At 39.9% G+C, this 14,323-nt stretch overlaps 1 protein-coding gene across 6 annotated transcripts in view; it reads right to left on the minus strand.

Annotated features, from left to right (window-relative positions):
- The window catches only part of GLT8D2 (glycosyltransferase 8 domain containing 2), a 62,627-nt gene that overhangs the window by 27,309 nt on the left and 20,995 nt on the right, over positions 1-14,323 (minus strand). For all 6 annotated transcript variants that reach the window (XR_016395036.1, XM_089921187.1, XM_089921186.1 and 3 more), the window contains one exon: positions 1,498-1,544. Coding sequence is in view for 5 of the 6 variants with exons in the window: in XM_089921187.1 (XP_089777313.1) it covers positions 1,498-1,516 (19 nt within the window). In the remaining variant the exon portion in view is untranslated. The remainder of the gene's footprint in view (positions 1-1,497; positions 1,545-14,323) is intronic.

A 14,323-nucleotide genomic window follows, 5' to 3' on the forward strand; every position in this document is an offset into this window, starting at 1 on the left:
TCAGGAGGCTTGTGTTCATAGCATTAAGTAACATTAAATCACAGCGAGAAATCAGTCCTAAGTTCATATGCAGGCAGGTAACCAAAGCTACCCAGAATTGAATAACATTACTCTAACCATATATATTTGTACAACCACCTTCTTCTGAGACATAACTGTTACTCTACTTATAGTAAGGATATACACTTTCTATTACAAAATACACTTATAATTTTTTAAATGAGTCAATTTAAAGAAAATAGTAAGTCATGCACAGAACAGAAGGAACACAGATGATGAAAAGTTGAGAAGGTGGTACACTGCCATATGTGGTACACAAATGCCTGCAGTTTGGTAAACATTGGTAGAAGGGGAAAGGGCTGGGATTTGAAGTCAGACTCAAATTTCATTTTACCACCTACTAGCTGTGTGGCCTTGGACATGTTACTTAACCTCTCTGAGCCTCAGTCTGCTCATCTGCTAAATGGGGACTGTAATAATAACCACTACCTTGCAGGGGTGTTTTGAGAGTTACCAAAGGCAATGTAGGCCCAATAAAGACTTTAAAATTGTTTTGTATTATTATTTACTATTTTTGTGTGTCAAGATATTGATACTTATTGGCCTCATACTGATCTATTTTCTGGCCCCTAAGGCCTTTGTCTTCACATTTGTAGAAGGAAGGAGTTGGACAATCTTCACGGATGCCTTCCAGAGCTATGTCCTAAGGCTCAATGGTTCTGCCTTGCTGACATCCATCCCTTCTCTGCCTTTCTGGGTTATCAGATTCAGCCAGAGACAACCAGATACTATACTCAGTTTAAAATAAAACTATAGGGAAACAGAAGACAGGGGACAAAGTTCTATAGTTTATCGATACAACTGATTAACATTCGCTTCCCACAGCCACTTTGAGGAAGCAGCCTAATGTCTACTACCATCTGACCCTTTTTTAGTATAAGTATGTCCCATGCAATATTGGGGATATACTTATACTAAAAAATTATTCATAGTTTATTAGAAATTCAAATCTAACTGGATATCTTGTCTTTTCATCTGCCACATTGGGCAACTCTATTCTGAGGGTAACTAACACAATTAGGTAATTATTTTTCCCCTAGGTTCACAACCAACTGGATATAAAATCAGAGGCAAGTCCAGGTTTTGATGGGGTCTGAAGATTACATAATTTGAAGTGAATCTTTAAGAATAAGAATACGAAATTACAAATGCTAAATTAGGCAGGAACATGAATACTTACTTTAAATGAGAAAATAAATAATATTTGCAACCTTTACGGAAACATCTGACCCCTCTCATGAAAAATCCTCCTCTGAACAAAACACTCAACAACTTTCTATGGAAATCATCCTCATGTGATGATGCCAACAACTGTCTGTGGGAAAACTATCCATGAAAACCAAAGAAGATTAAAAAAAAAAGAAAAAGATTCAGCATCAAAACAGTCCTCCAAAATATCTATTTTTAATCATAATTTTTAAAAGTTTGTAATCTTACTTTTTCGTAACAAAGCCATGTGTGTTCATGTGGATAAAAACTGTGACCTGTGGATTAAAGAATAAAAATTATTTTTAAAAGGCAATCAACCCAAAAGTCATAATACAATTATTAAGGACTACATCTTTGACCATTTGCTATGTGGAAAACTTTGCAATCATTCTTTTTTTTTTGGTGGTACACGGGCCTCTCACTGTTGTGGCCTCTCCCGTTGCAGAGCACAGGCTCCGGACGCGCAGGCCCAGCGGCCATGGCTCACAGCCCAGCTGCTCCGCGGCATGTGGGATCTTCCTGGACCGGGGCACGAACCCGTGTCCCCTGCATCGGCAGGCAGACTCTCAACCACTGTACCACCAGGGAAGCCCTGCAGTCATTCTTAACTGTTCTGAATCTAGAATTTTGAACTAAATATTTCTTGAATTCAGCGCTCACCTCTTCAAATTGATTTCTCTGGCTGTACAAAATGTACAAAGGACTCCCAAAGCGTAATCTTTTACCTTCTCCAAAAACTGCCCTGTCAGCCCTCTGGGTTAGCAGATCAGATGGCACTAACTGGAAGAAATGTCACATAAGAAGTTTTCCTTGATGTAAAATATCAATCCTGTGTCTTTTTTTTCTGCTATCATAACTTCATTCCTTTGATAAGGAAGCTTCTACATCTTCAGTAATCCCTTGTGAAAACAGAACCATCCTGAGAGGGGCACATTTTATGCTCCATTCAATCATTCAGTAAATATATATTGAGATCCTACTAAAAGCCCAGCACTGTGCTATGTACTGGGGATGCAGCAACGCGCAGATCAGTCCCAGTCCCTATCATCATGGAGCTGCTTTCAGTAGAGAAAACAGATATTAAAATGTAACAAGTAAAATAATTAGATTATGGTAAGTGATACGAAGTAAAAAACAGAAGTGCTGGGATAAAGGTGAATAGAGACCGGGAGGCATCTTGGTGAGAAATCAGGAAACACCTCACTGAGGAGATGACATTTGATCAGAAGAAAGGGCAGGAGCCAGTGGAGAGAATGCAGAAGAGCATCCCAGGCAAAGGGAACAGCAAGTGCAAAGGCCCTGGGGCTGATGATTCTAAGTACCGCAAGAGGTTCAATGTGGCTGGAACAGAGTGGAGTAAGGGAGAGACTGGCTAGAAGAGGCTGGAGACAAACTGTGGGGTCTGTAAAGGAATATGGATTTTATTTTATTTATTTTTTTGGCTGTGTTGCATCTTCGTTGCTGCACGCGGGCTTTCTCTATTTGCAGCGAGCGGGGGCTACTCTTTGTGTGGTGTGCAGGCTTCTCATTGCGGTGGCTTCTCTTGTTGCGGAGCACAGGCTCTAGGTGTGCAGGCTTCAGTAGTTGTGGCTCGCGGGCTCAGTACTTGGGGCTCACGGGCTCTAGAGCACGCAGGCTTCAGTAGTTGTGGCACGTAGCTCAGTAGTTGTGGCTTGCAGGCTCTAGAGCGCAGGCTCAGTAGTTGTGGCACACAGGCTTACCTGCTTGGCAGCATGTGGGATCTTCCCGGACCAGGGATCGAACCTGTGTCCCCTGCATTGGCAGGCAGATTCTTAACCACTGCGTCACAGAGAAATCCCTGGATTTTCTTTTAAATGCATGTAACCCCCTCCATCAGCCTTTGTCTTCCTTAAAGCCCTAAAGCAATGTTTTTCAAACATTCCCACAGAAATTCTGATGATAAAGGAGAGCAGACACTCCAAAGTCATCCCCAGTAAGTTTAAAATATCTTACAAGTTTCTTGTTTTACCTTCAAGTTCATGTAAACTGTACATAAATATAGGGGAAAAAAATAGTCCCTTCATTGTCGGAAGAGCTTCTCTCAGGGAGAAAACTCTTCGTTATGAAATCAAGGTCTTCTATACACAGATGTGATGGATAGGGGTGAGATCAGGAGAAAGCTAACTGGGTCGAGTAAATGATGAGGTGGAATCCCCGGGTTTGGCAGCAGCCCAAGAAGAACAGCATGTCAGGAGGAGAAAGATCACAGGACAGGAGCTGCCAGTCACCCAAGAGAACTTCTTTCCCTGTTTAGATGGGCCCTAGGGACTTTCAAAGAACTGGAATTTCCAATATGCAGTCCACAGTCTCTGCCATGCTCTCCACCTTCTAATTCCCACCTTACCCTCTACACTGCTTTCCCCTCTGGATCTAAAGACACATGTTGCTGTGTTTAAGGGAAATCAAGGGAACGGGGCAATGTTCTTTATTTTGGACATGGAGGACAGGGGAGAGAAACAACTGAGCTAGAAAGTTCTGTGGGCACCGGACATGAGAATGGAAGTCATCGAGAATTGGTACAAAGTTTGGAGGGAATATTGGATGGAGGAAAGGTGAGTTAATTGTGAGTTAATTGCATTTGAATCTCCAAATCTATGGCAGATGGCAGGAATCTTAACCTTTTTTTGACATAAGTATCTTGGAAGTCTGGTGAATCCCACAGACCTCTTCCCAGAATAATGTTTTTAAAAGCTTAAAAGATATATTGTATTATAAAGAAAACCAATTACACACTATTAAAGAAAATTATCAGAATATTGGGGGAAAAAACAAATTTGTGATACCTATAGCATTAAACATGCTTCTTTATTAAATAACAAGGGCTATTAGCAGGTATAATACTTATTGTAGCTTTAAGTAGTAATGAGCTTTAAAAGCTATGAGATATTTGTAGCAGCTGTGATGTAACATGAAAGTACCTGATTTACACTGATGAGGAAGTCACAGGTACTACAGTTCCTTCTGTGGCTTGTTTCCTATATTCACAAACGAAGGAGATGCTCACATTTTTCCTCATCTAAGTGCATGAGAAAATGAAATGTATCCATGGACACTCTGAGGGTCTGTGCATCCCAGGTTAAAGGTTACAGAATCCCTGGGGTAGGTTGATTCAACTGACACCTGGGTTAATATGTCATAGAAAAGTCGTGTGTTTAATGTTTTACCATCTAGAAAAGCTGCTTTGGGAAGATTTGCCAGGTTTGTGCTGTGGCTTTTTGCAGTCTTAACCACTGGACACCAGGGAAGTCCCAGGAACAACTTCTTTTAACAGAAGAGGCAACTACTTCTTTAGAGAATTAAGAATTGGCCTTATGAGAACTATTTTTCTGCCAAGACATTTGAGACATGTTGACAAGGTAATTTCTTTATAGTATCCTGGATTTCCACAAATTTCCTGTTGTGAACTTCCATAATTAGAAAGAGTGCTTCACTCAGGGAGACACAAATGGTGATGTATAACAAATATTCAGTATACCTGTTTTTCTTTTTAATAGACTTCCTGTGACACATGTAATTGATTAACTGCATATTAACAGGTCAGCTTCAAAATATGACTTGATTTTCTTTTTTGTGTGTGTGGCCGTGCAGCATGTGGGATCCTAGTTCCTTGACCAGGGATCAAACCTATGCTCCCTGCAGTGGAAGTGCAGAGTCTTAACCACTGGTCCACCAGGGAAGTTCCTTGACTTGTTGATTTTTAAATGTTTAAATTTTTACATATAGTAGAATTCACTTTTCTGGTTGTATTGTTCCATGAATTTTAACACATGCATAAATTCCTGTGATAATCACAACAAATGAGAAAAAGAACAATTCCAACACCTCCAAAAAATTCTCTCGTGCTGCCCTTCTGTAGGCAACCCAACTTGACACCTAACTCCCGGCAACCACTGATGTATTCTCTGTGGCTATAGTTTTGTCATTTCTAGAACGTCATGTAAATGGATTCATACGGTATACAATCTTTAAAGACTCTCTTCTTTTGCTTAGCATGACGCATCTGGGATTGATACTTGCCGTTGCATGAATCAATAATTTGTTCCTTTTTATTACTGAATAGCGTTCCATTGCAAGAATGTATCACAGTTTATTTATCCATTAACCCATTGAAGGACATCTGAGTTCTTTCCAGTGTTTTTTGATTATGAATAAAGCATCTGTAAACACTTGTTTAGAGGTTTTTGCATGATTTTAAGTTTTACTTCTCTGTGGTAAAGACCTAGAAGTGGGGTTGCTGGGTCATTTGGTAGATGTGTGTTTATAAGAAATTTGCCCATCTGTTTTCCGGAGTGGCTGTATCATTTTGCATTCCTACCAGCAATGAAAGAAAAGTCCAGTTGCTCAGCATTCTTGTCAGCACTTGGTATTTTATTTTAGCTGTTCTAATATGTGTATTTCGTGGTGGTTTTAATTTGCACTTCCCTAATAACTACTGATGTTGAGGATCTTTTTATGTGTTTATTTGCCATCTGTATATCGTTGTGATGGTTAATTTTATGTATCAACTTGAAGGGGCCATAATATTTGGTCAAGTACTATCTGGGTGTTCCTGCGAGGATGTTTTTGGATGAGATTAATGTTAAAGCAGTAGTGTAAGGAACACAGATTGCCCTCTCTAATGTGGGTGGGCCTCATCCAACTAGCTGAAGTTCTAAACAGAACCAAAAAGCTGACCTTCCCCTGAGTAAGATAATTTCTCTGGTTTGACTGCCTTTGAAGTGGGACATTGACTTTTTCCTACCTTCAGACTCGAACTGAAACTCATGCTCTTCCTGGGTCTTGAGGCTGCCAGCCATCAGACTGGATCTACACCAGCGGTTTTCCTGGTTCTCAGACCTCCAGACTCAGACTGGAGCTACACCTCTGGCTCTCTTTAGTGTCCATCTTGCTGACTCAGCTGGCAGATCTTGAGTCTTGTTGGTTTCCATAATCACATGAGCCAATTCCTTATAATAAGTCTTCTTCTGCATACATATACATCTGATCAGTTCTGTTTCTCTGGAGAACGCTGACTAATGCAATGGGGAAGTGTCTGTTTAAATCTTTTCCCAATGTTTTAATTGGATCATTGCTTTCTGATTTCTAAGTTTGGAGAGCTTTACATACTCTGGATACAGGTCTTTTGTTAGATGTGTGATTTGCAAATACTTTCCCCCAGTAGGTGGCTTGTCTTCATTCTTTTAACAATGAAAAGTTAAAACTTTCCTTTGCACAGCAAAAGTTTTCAGTTTCGATGATGTCAAATTCATCAATTTTTTGCTTCTACAGATCATGCTTTCAGTGTCATATCTAAGAATTTTTGGCCTAACCCAAGGTCAGGATGAGTTTCTCTTATGTTTTCTTCTGAGAATTTTGTAGTTTAATATTTTGCATTTCAATTTGAGTTAATTTTTTATATGGCATGAGGTATAGGTTAAAGTTCATTTTTTAGCATATAAATATCCAGTTGTTCTGGGATCACTTGTTGAGAAGACTATCCTTTCCACTGAACTGATTTTTTTTTTAATATTTCATTCTAATTTTACAGTGTTCAAAGGGAGGCTTGAGATTTATCAAGGACTTTAAATCTAGAGGATGATGCGTGTCCCAAAGAAGGTTTCTGATTCTTTCCTACACTTTCTAGATTTGGATAGCAATCAGTGGCTAAAAAGTAAGTTATATCATCAAATACAGATTCAACGTTCTCAAAATAGCACCAGGCCTAAGAAGACAAGAAAAGGGCTGATACATCATGAAAAATTTCAACCAAACATTTCTCCAAATCCAAATCCTATCTTTTCACAATATTCTGGAGTATTTTATTTGTGCTCTGAAAATCCAAGAGAGCTAACAGACTCTCTGTTCTCAAAATATGCCTGTTATAACTCTGCTTCCTGGATGTCCCAGTTCACAATTTATCTATATGCTTATCATAATACCTTATATATTCATTAGAAAAAGCAGTGGGCATTCAGAGAAGCAGAGGATAGCAAGGAAAGTTTGATGAAAAAAACTGAAGTTTAACCATTAGAAAAGAATTTTAGATTATAAAATTCATCTTAGGAGACTGGTTCAAGATGGCGGAGTAGGAGGACGTGCACTCACTCCCTCTCGCGAGAGCACCTGCATCACAACTCACTGCTGAACAGTCATCGACAGGAAGACACTGGAACTCACCAAAAAAGACACCCCACGTCCAGGGGCTTCCCTGGTGGCGCAGTGGTTGAGAATCTGCCTGCTAATGCAGGGGACATGGGTTCAAGCCCTGGTCTGGGAAGATCCCACATGCCGGGGAGTAACTAGGCCCGAGAGCCACAACTACTGAGCCTGCGCGTCTGGAGCCTGTGCTCTGCAACAACAGAGGCTGCAATAGTGAGAGGCCCGCGTACCACGATGAAGAGTGGCCCCCGCTTGCCACAACTAGAGAAAGCCCTCGCACAGAAACCAAGACACAACATAGCCAAAAATAAATTAAAAAAAAAAAAAAAAGATACCCCACATCCAAAGACAAAGGAGAAGCCACAATGAGACGGTAGGAGGGGCGCAATCACAGTAAAATCAAATCCCATAACCGCTGGGTGGGTGACTCACAAACTGGAGAACACTTACACCACAGAAGTCCACCCACTGGAGTGAAGGCTCTGAGCCCCATGTTAGGCTTCCCAACCTGGGGGTCTGGCAACAGGAGGAGGAATTCCTAGAGAATCAGACTTTGAAGGCTAGTGGGATTTGACTGCAGGACTACTACAGGACTGGGGGAAACAGAGACTCCACTCTTGGAGGGCACACACAAAGTAGTGTGCGCATCGGGACCCAGGAGAAGGAGCAGTGAGCCCATAGGAGACTGAACCAGATTTACCTGCTAGTGTTGGAGGGTCTCCTGCAGAGGTGGGGGTGGCTGTGCCTCACCGTGAGGACAAGGACACTGGCAGCAGTTCTGGGAAGTACTCCTTGGCGTGAGCCCTCCCAGAGTCCACCATTAGCCCCACCAAAGAGCCCGGGTAGGCTCCAGTGTTGGGTCGCCTCAGGCCAAACAACCAATAGGAGGGGAACTCAGCCCCACCCATCAGCAGACAAGCAGATTAAAGTTTTACAGAGCTCTGCTCACCAGAGCAACACCCAGCTCTACCCACCACCAATCCCTCCAACAGGACGCTTGCACAAGCCTTTTAGATAGCCTCATTCACCAGAGGAGAGACTGAAGAAGCAAGAATAACTACAATCCTGCAGCCTGTGGAACAAAAACCACATTCACAGAAAGACAGACAAGATGAAAAGGCAGAGGGCTATGTACCAGATGAAGGAACAAGATAAAACCCCAGAAAAGGGCTTCCCTGGTGGTGCAGTGGTTGGGAGTCCGCCTGCCGATGCAGGGGACGCGGGTTCGTGTCCCAGTCTGGGAGGAACCCATGTGCCGCGGAGCGGCTGGGCCCATGAGCCATGGCCGCTGGGCCTGCGCGTCCAGAGCCTGTGCTCCACAACGGGAGAGGCCACAGCAGTGAGAGGCCCGCGTACTGCAAAAAAAAAAAAAAAAAACCAGAAAAGCAACTAAATGAAGTGGAGATAGGCAACCTTCCAGAAAAAGAATTCAGAATAATGATAGTGAAGATGATCCAGGACCTTGGAAAAACAATGGAGGCAAAGTTCGAGAAGATGCAAGAAATGTTTAGTCAAGACCTAGAAGAATTAAAGAACAAACAAACAGAGATGAACAACACAGTAACTGAAATGAAAAATATACTAGAAGGAATCAATAGCAGAATAACTGAGGCAGAAGAACAGATAAGTGACCTGGAAGACAGAAAGGTGGAATTCACTGCCACAGAACAGAATAAAGAAAAAAGAATGAAAAGAAATGAAGACAGCTGAAGAGACCTCTGGGACAACATTAAACACAACAACATTCGCATTATAGGGGTCCCAGAAGGAGAACAGAGAGAGAAAGGACCAGAGAAAATATCTGAAGAGATTATAGTAGAAAACTTCCCTAACATGGGAAAGGAAATAGTCACCCAAGTCCAGGAAGCACAGAGAGTCCCAGGCAGGGTAAACCCAAGGAGAAACACGCCAAGACACACAGTAATCAAACTGACAAAAAATAAAGACAAAGAAAAATTACTGAAAGCAACAAAGGAAAAACAACAAATAACATACAAGGGAACTCCCATAAGGTTAACAGCTGATTTCTCAGCAGAAATTCTACAAGCAAGAAGGGAGTAGCATGATATACTTAAAGTGATGAAAGGGAAAACCCTACAACCAAGATTACTCTACCCAGCAAGGATCTCATTCAGATTCGATGGAGAAATCAAAAGCTTTACGGGCAAGAGAATTCAGCACCACCAAACCAGCTCTACAACAAATGCTAAAGGAACTTCTCTAAGTGTGAAACACAAGAGAAGAAAAGGACCTACAAAAACAAACCCATAACAATTAAGAAAATGGTAATAGGAACATACATATCAATAATTACCTTAAACGTGAATGGATTAAATGCTCCAACCGAAAGACACACGCTGTCTGAACGCATACAAAAACAATACCCATATATATGCTGTCTACAAGAGACCCACTTCAGACCTAAGGACACATCCAGACTGAAAGTGAGGGGATGGAAGAAGATATTCCATGCAGATGGAAATCAAAAGAAAGCTGGAGTAGCAATACTCATATCAGATAAGATAGACTTTAAAATAAAGAATGTTACAAGTGACAAGGAAGGACACTACATAATGATCAAGGGATCAATCCAAGAAGAAGATATAACAATTATAAATATATATGCAACCAACATAGGAGCACCTCAATATGTAAGGCAACTGCTAAAAGCTATAAATGAGAAAATCAACAGTAACACAATAATAGTGGGGGACTTTAACACCTCACTTGCACCAATGGACAGATCATCCAGACAGAAAATTAATAAGGAAACAGAAGCTTTAAATGACACAAGAGACCAGATAGATTTAATTGACATTTATAGGACATTCCATCCAAAAACAGCAGATTACACTTTCTTCTCAAGTGCACATGGAACATTCTCCAGGGTAGATCACATCTTGGGTTACAAATCAAGCCTCAGTAAATTTAAGAAAATTGAAATCATATCAAGCATCTTTTCCGACTACAATGCTATGAGATTAGAAATCCATTACAGGGGAAAAAACGTAAAAAACACAAACACGTGGAGGCTAAATAATACGTTACTAAATAACCAAGAGATCCCTGAGGAAATCAAAAAATACCTAGAGACAAATTACAACAAAAACATAAAGATCCAAAACCTGTGGAATGCAGCAAAAGCAGTTCTAAGGGGGAAGTTTATAGTAATACAAGCCTACCTCAGAAAAAAGAAAAATCTCAAATAAACAATGTAACCTTACACCTAGAGGAACTAGAGAAAGAAGAACAAACAAAAGCCAAAGTTAGTAGAAGGAAAGAAACCATAAAGATCACAGCAGAAATAAATGAAATAGAAACAAAGAAAACAATAGCAAAGATCAATAAAATTAAAAGCTGGTTCTTTGAGAAGATAAACAAAATTGATAAACCATTAGCCAGACTTATCAAGAAAAAGAGGGAGAGGACTCAAATCTGTAAAATTAGAAATGAAAAAGGAGAAGTTACAACAGACACTACAGAAATACAAAGCATCCTAAGACACTACTACGAGCAACTCTATGCCAATAAAATGGACAACCTGGAAGAAACGGACAAATTCTTAGAAAGGTATAACCTTCCAAGACTGAACCAGGAAGAAATAGAAAATATGAACAGACCAATCACAAGTAATGAAATGGAAACTGTGATTAAAAATCTTCCAACAAACAGAAGTCCAGGACCAGAGGGCTTCACAGGTGAATTCTATCAAACATTTAGAGACGAGCTAACACCCATCCTTCTCAAACTCTTCCAAGAAATTGTAGAGGAAGGAAAACTCCCAAACTCATTCTATGAGGCCACCATCACCCTGATACCAAACCAGACAAGGGTACTACAAAAAAAGAAAATTACAGACCAATATCACTGATGAAAATAGATGCAAAAATCCTTAACAAAATACTAGCAAACAGAATCGAACGACACATTAAAAGGTCCATACACCATGATCAAGTGGGATTTATCCCAGCAATGCAAGGATTCTTCAATACGCGCAAATCAGTCATTGCCATATTAACAAAGTGAAGAAGAAAAACCATACGCTCATCTCAACAGATGCAGAAAAAGCTTCTGACAAAATTCAACATCCATTTATGATAAAAACTGTCCAGAAAGTGGGCATAGAGGGAACCTACCTCAACATAATAAAGGCCATATACGACAAACCCACAGCAAACATCATTCTCAATGGTGAAAAACTGAAAGCATTTCCTCTAAGATCAGGAACAAGACAAGGATGTCCACTCTCGCCACTATTATTCAACATAGTTGTGGAAGTCCTGGCCATGGCAGTCAGAGAAGAAAAAAAATAAAAGGAATCCAAATAGGAACAGAAGAAGTAAAATCGTCACTCTTTGCAGATGACATGATAGTATACATAGAGAATCCTAAAGATGCCACCAGAAAACTACTAGAGCTAATCAATAAATTTGGTAAAGTTTCAGGATACAAAAGTAATGCACAGAAGTCTCTTGCATTCCTATACACTAATGATGAAAAATCTGAAAGAGAAATTAAGGAAACACTCCCATTTACCATTGCAACAAAAAGAATAAAATACCTAGGAATAAACCTACCAAGGGAGACAAAAGACCTGTATGCAGAAAACCATAAGACACTGATGAAAGAAATTAAAGATGATATAAACAGATGGAGAGATACACCATGTTCTTGGACTGGAAGAATCAACATTCTGAAAATAACTATACTACCCAAAGCAATCTACAGATTCAATGCAATCCCTATCAAACTACCAATGACATTTTTCACAGAACTAGAACAAAAAGTTTCACAATTTGTATGGAAACACAAAAGACCCCGAATAGCCAAAGCAGTCTTGAGAAAGAAAAAAGGAGCTAGAGGAATCAGGCTCCTGGACTTCAAACTATACTACAAAGCTACAGTAATCAAGACAGTATGGTATGGCACAAAAACAGAAACATAGATCAATGGAACAGGAGAGAAAGCCCAGAGATAAACCCACACACCTATGGTCAACTAATCTATGACAAAGGAGGCAAGGATATACAATGGAGAAAAGACAGCCTCTTCAATAAGTGGTGCTGGGAAAACTGGACAGCTACATGTAAAAGAATGAAATTAGAACACTCCTTAACGCCATACACAAAAATAAACTCAAAATGGATTAGAGACCTAAATGTAAGACTGGACACTATAAAACTCTTAGAGAAAAACATAGGAAGAACACTCTGTGACATAAATCACAGCAAGATCTTTTTTGATCCACCTCGTAGAGTAATGGAAATAAAAACAAAAATAAACAAATGGGACCTAATGAAACTTAAAAGCTTTTGCGAAGCAAAGGAAACTACAAACAAGACAAAAAGACAACCCTCAGAATGGGAAAAAATATTTGCTAACGAATCAACAGACAAATGATTAATCTCCAAAATATATAAACAGCTCATGCAGCTCAATATTAAAAAAACAAACAACCCAATCCAAAAATGGGCAGAAGACCTAAGTAGACATTTCTCCAAAAAAGACATACAGATGGCCAAGAAGCATGTGAAAAGCTGCTCAACATCACTAATTATTAGAGAAATGCAAATCAAAACTACAATGAGGTATCACCTCACACCAGTAAGAATGGGCATCATCAGAAAATCTAGAAACAACAAATGCTGGAGAGGGTGTGGAGAAAAGGGAACCCTCCTGCACTGTTGGTGGGAATGTAACCTGATTCAGCCACTATGGAGAACAGTATGGAGGTTCCTTAAAAAACTAAAAGTAGAATTACCATATGACCCAGCAATCCCACTACTGGGCATATACCCAGAGAAAACCATACTTCAAAAAGTCACATGCACCCCAATGTTCATTGCAGCACTATTTACAATAGCCAGGTCATGGAAGCAACCTAAATGACCATCAACAGATGAATGGATAAAGAAGATGTGGTGTGTATATATATATATATATGTATAGACAATGGTATATTACTCAGCCATAAAAAGGAACGAAATTGGGTCATTTGTAGAGACGTGGATGGATGTAGAGACTGTCATACAGAGTGAAGTAAGTCGGAAAGAGAAAACAAATATCATATATTAACGCATATATGTGGAACCTAGAAAAATGGTACAGATGAACCGGTCTGCAGGGCAGAAATAGAGACACAGATGTAGAGAACAAACGTATGGACACCAAGGGGGGAAAGGGGGCCAGGGGTGGGCGTGGGGGGGGTGGGATGAATTGGGAGATTGAGATTGACATATATACACTAATATGTATAAAATGGATGACTAATAAGAACCTGCAGTATAAAAACATAAATAAAATAAAATTCAAAAAAAAAAAAAGAAAAGCCACAGACCCTGTTTTTGTAGCCCTCCCAGCTTCCTTTTTCCCCTCTAAAAAAGTGTTCTCCTCTTGCTATGAGGGAACTTGCAAGTGGCTCACCATAGCTGCAGACCTCAAATTCTCTGCTAATTGTGAATAAACCCATTTTTGCTGGAGGAAAAAAAAAATTCATCTTAGTTTCGAAATCTAAAATTAAATTTTGTCACATATTCATTCATTTCTTTGTGGCATTTTCAAGGAGGTGGAAACTGACTTCCTTTATCTTAAAAAACAAACAAACAAACAAGCTAATTTACCATAAATAATTTGTCTTGAAAACTCAAAATTTATTTTAAAATTAAATTGATCCTTCTTAATTACAGTCCTTCAAAAGAACTTCTGAACCTGACGTTTGACTGGATGCAGCCGGCAGCAACCAGGAATAGTAACCTTTAGAAATCAGCAACATGACAGAGAAGGCAGGATAGCATAGTACACCAGGGTTTCTTTATGAACCAAAGTGTTGTGAGAACTTGTTGGCAGTGATCTAGGGAAACTCTTCAACAGGGATTTCATTCAAGCCTTTAACTCA

The sequence above is a fragment of the Delphinapterus leucas genome, chromosome 11 (genome assembly GCF_059928025.1).
Source record: "Delphinapterus leucas isolate spDelLeu-1000000601 "Yukka" chromosome 11, BTC_Dleu_Yukka2, whole genome shotgun sequence".
NCBI classification, from domain to species: domain Eukaryota; kingdom Metazoa; phylum Chordata; class Mammalia; order Artiodactyla; family Monodontidae; genus Delphinapterus; species Delphinapterus leucas.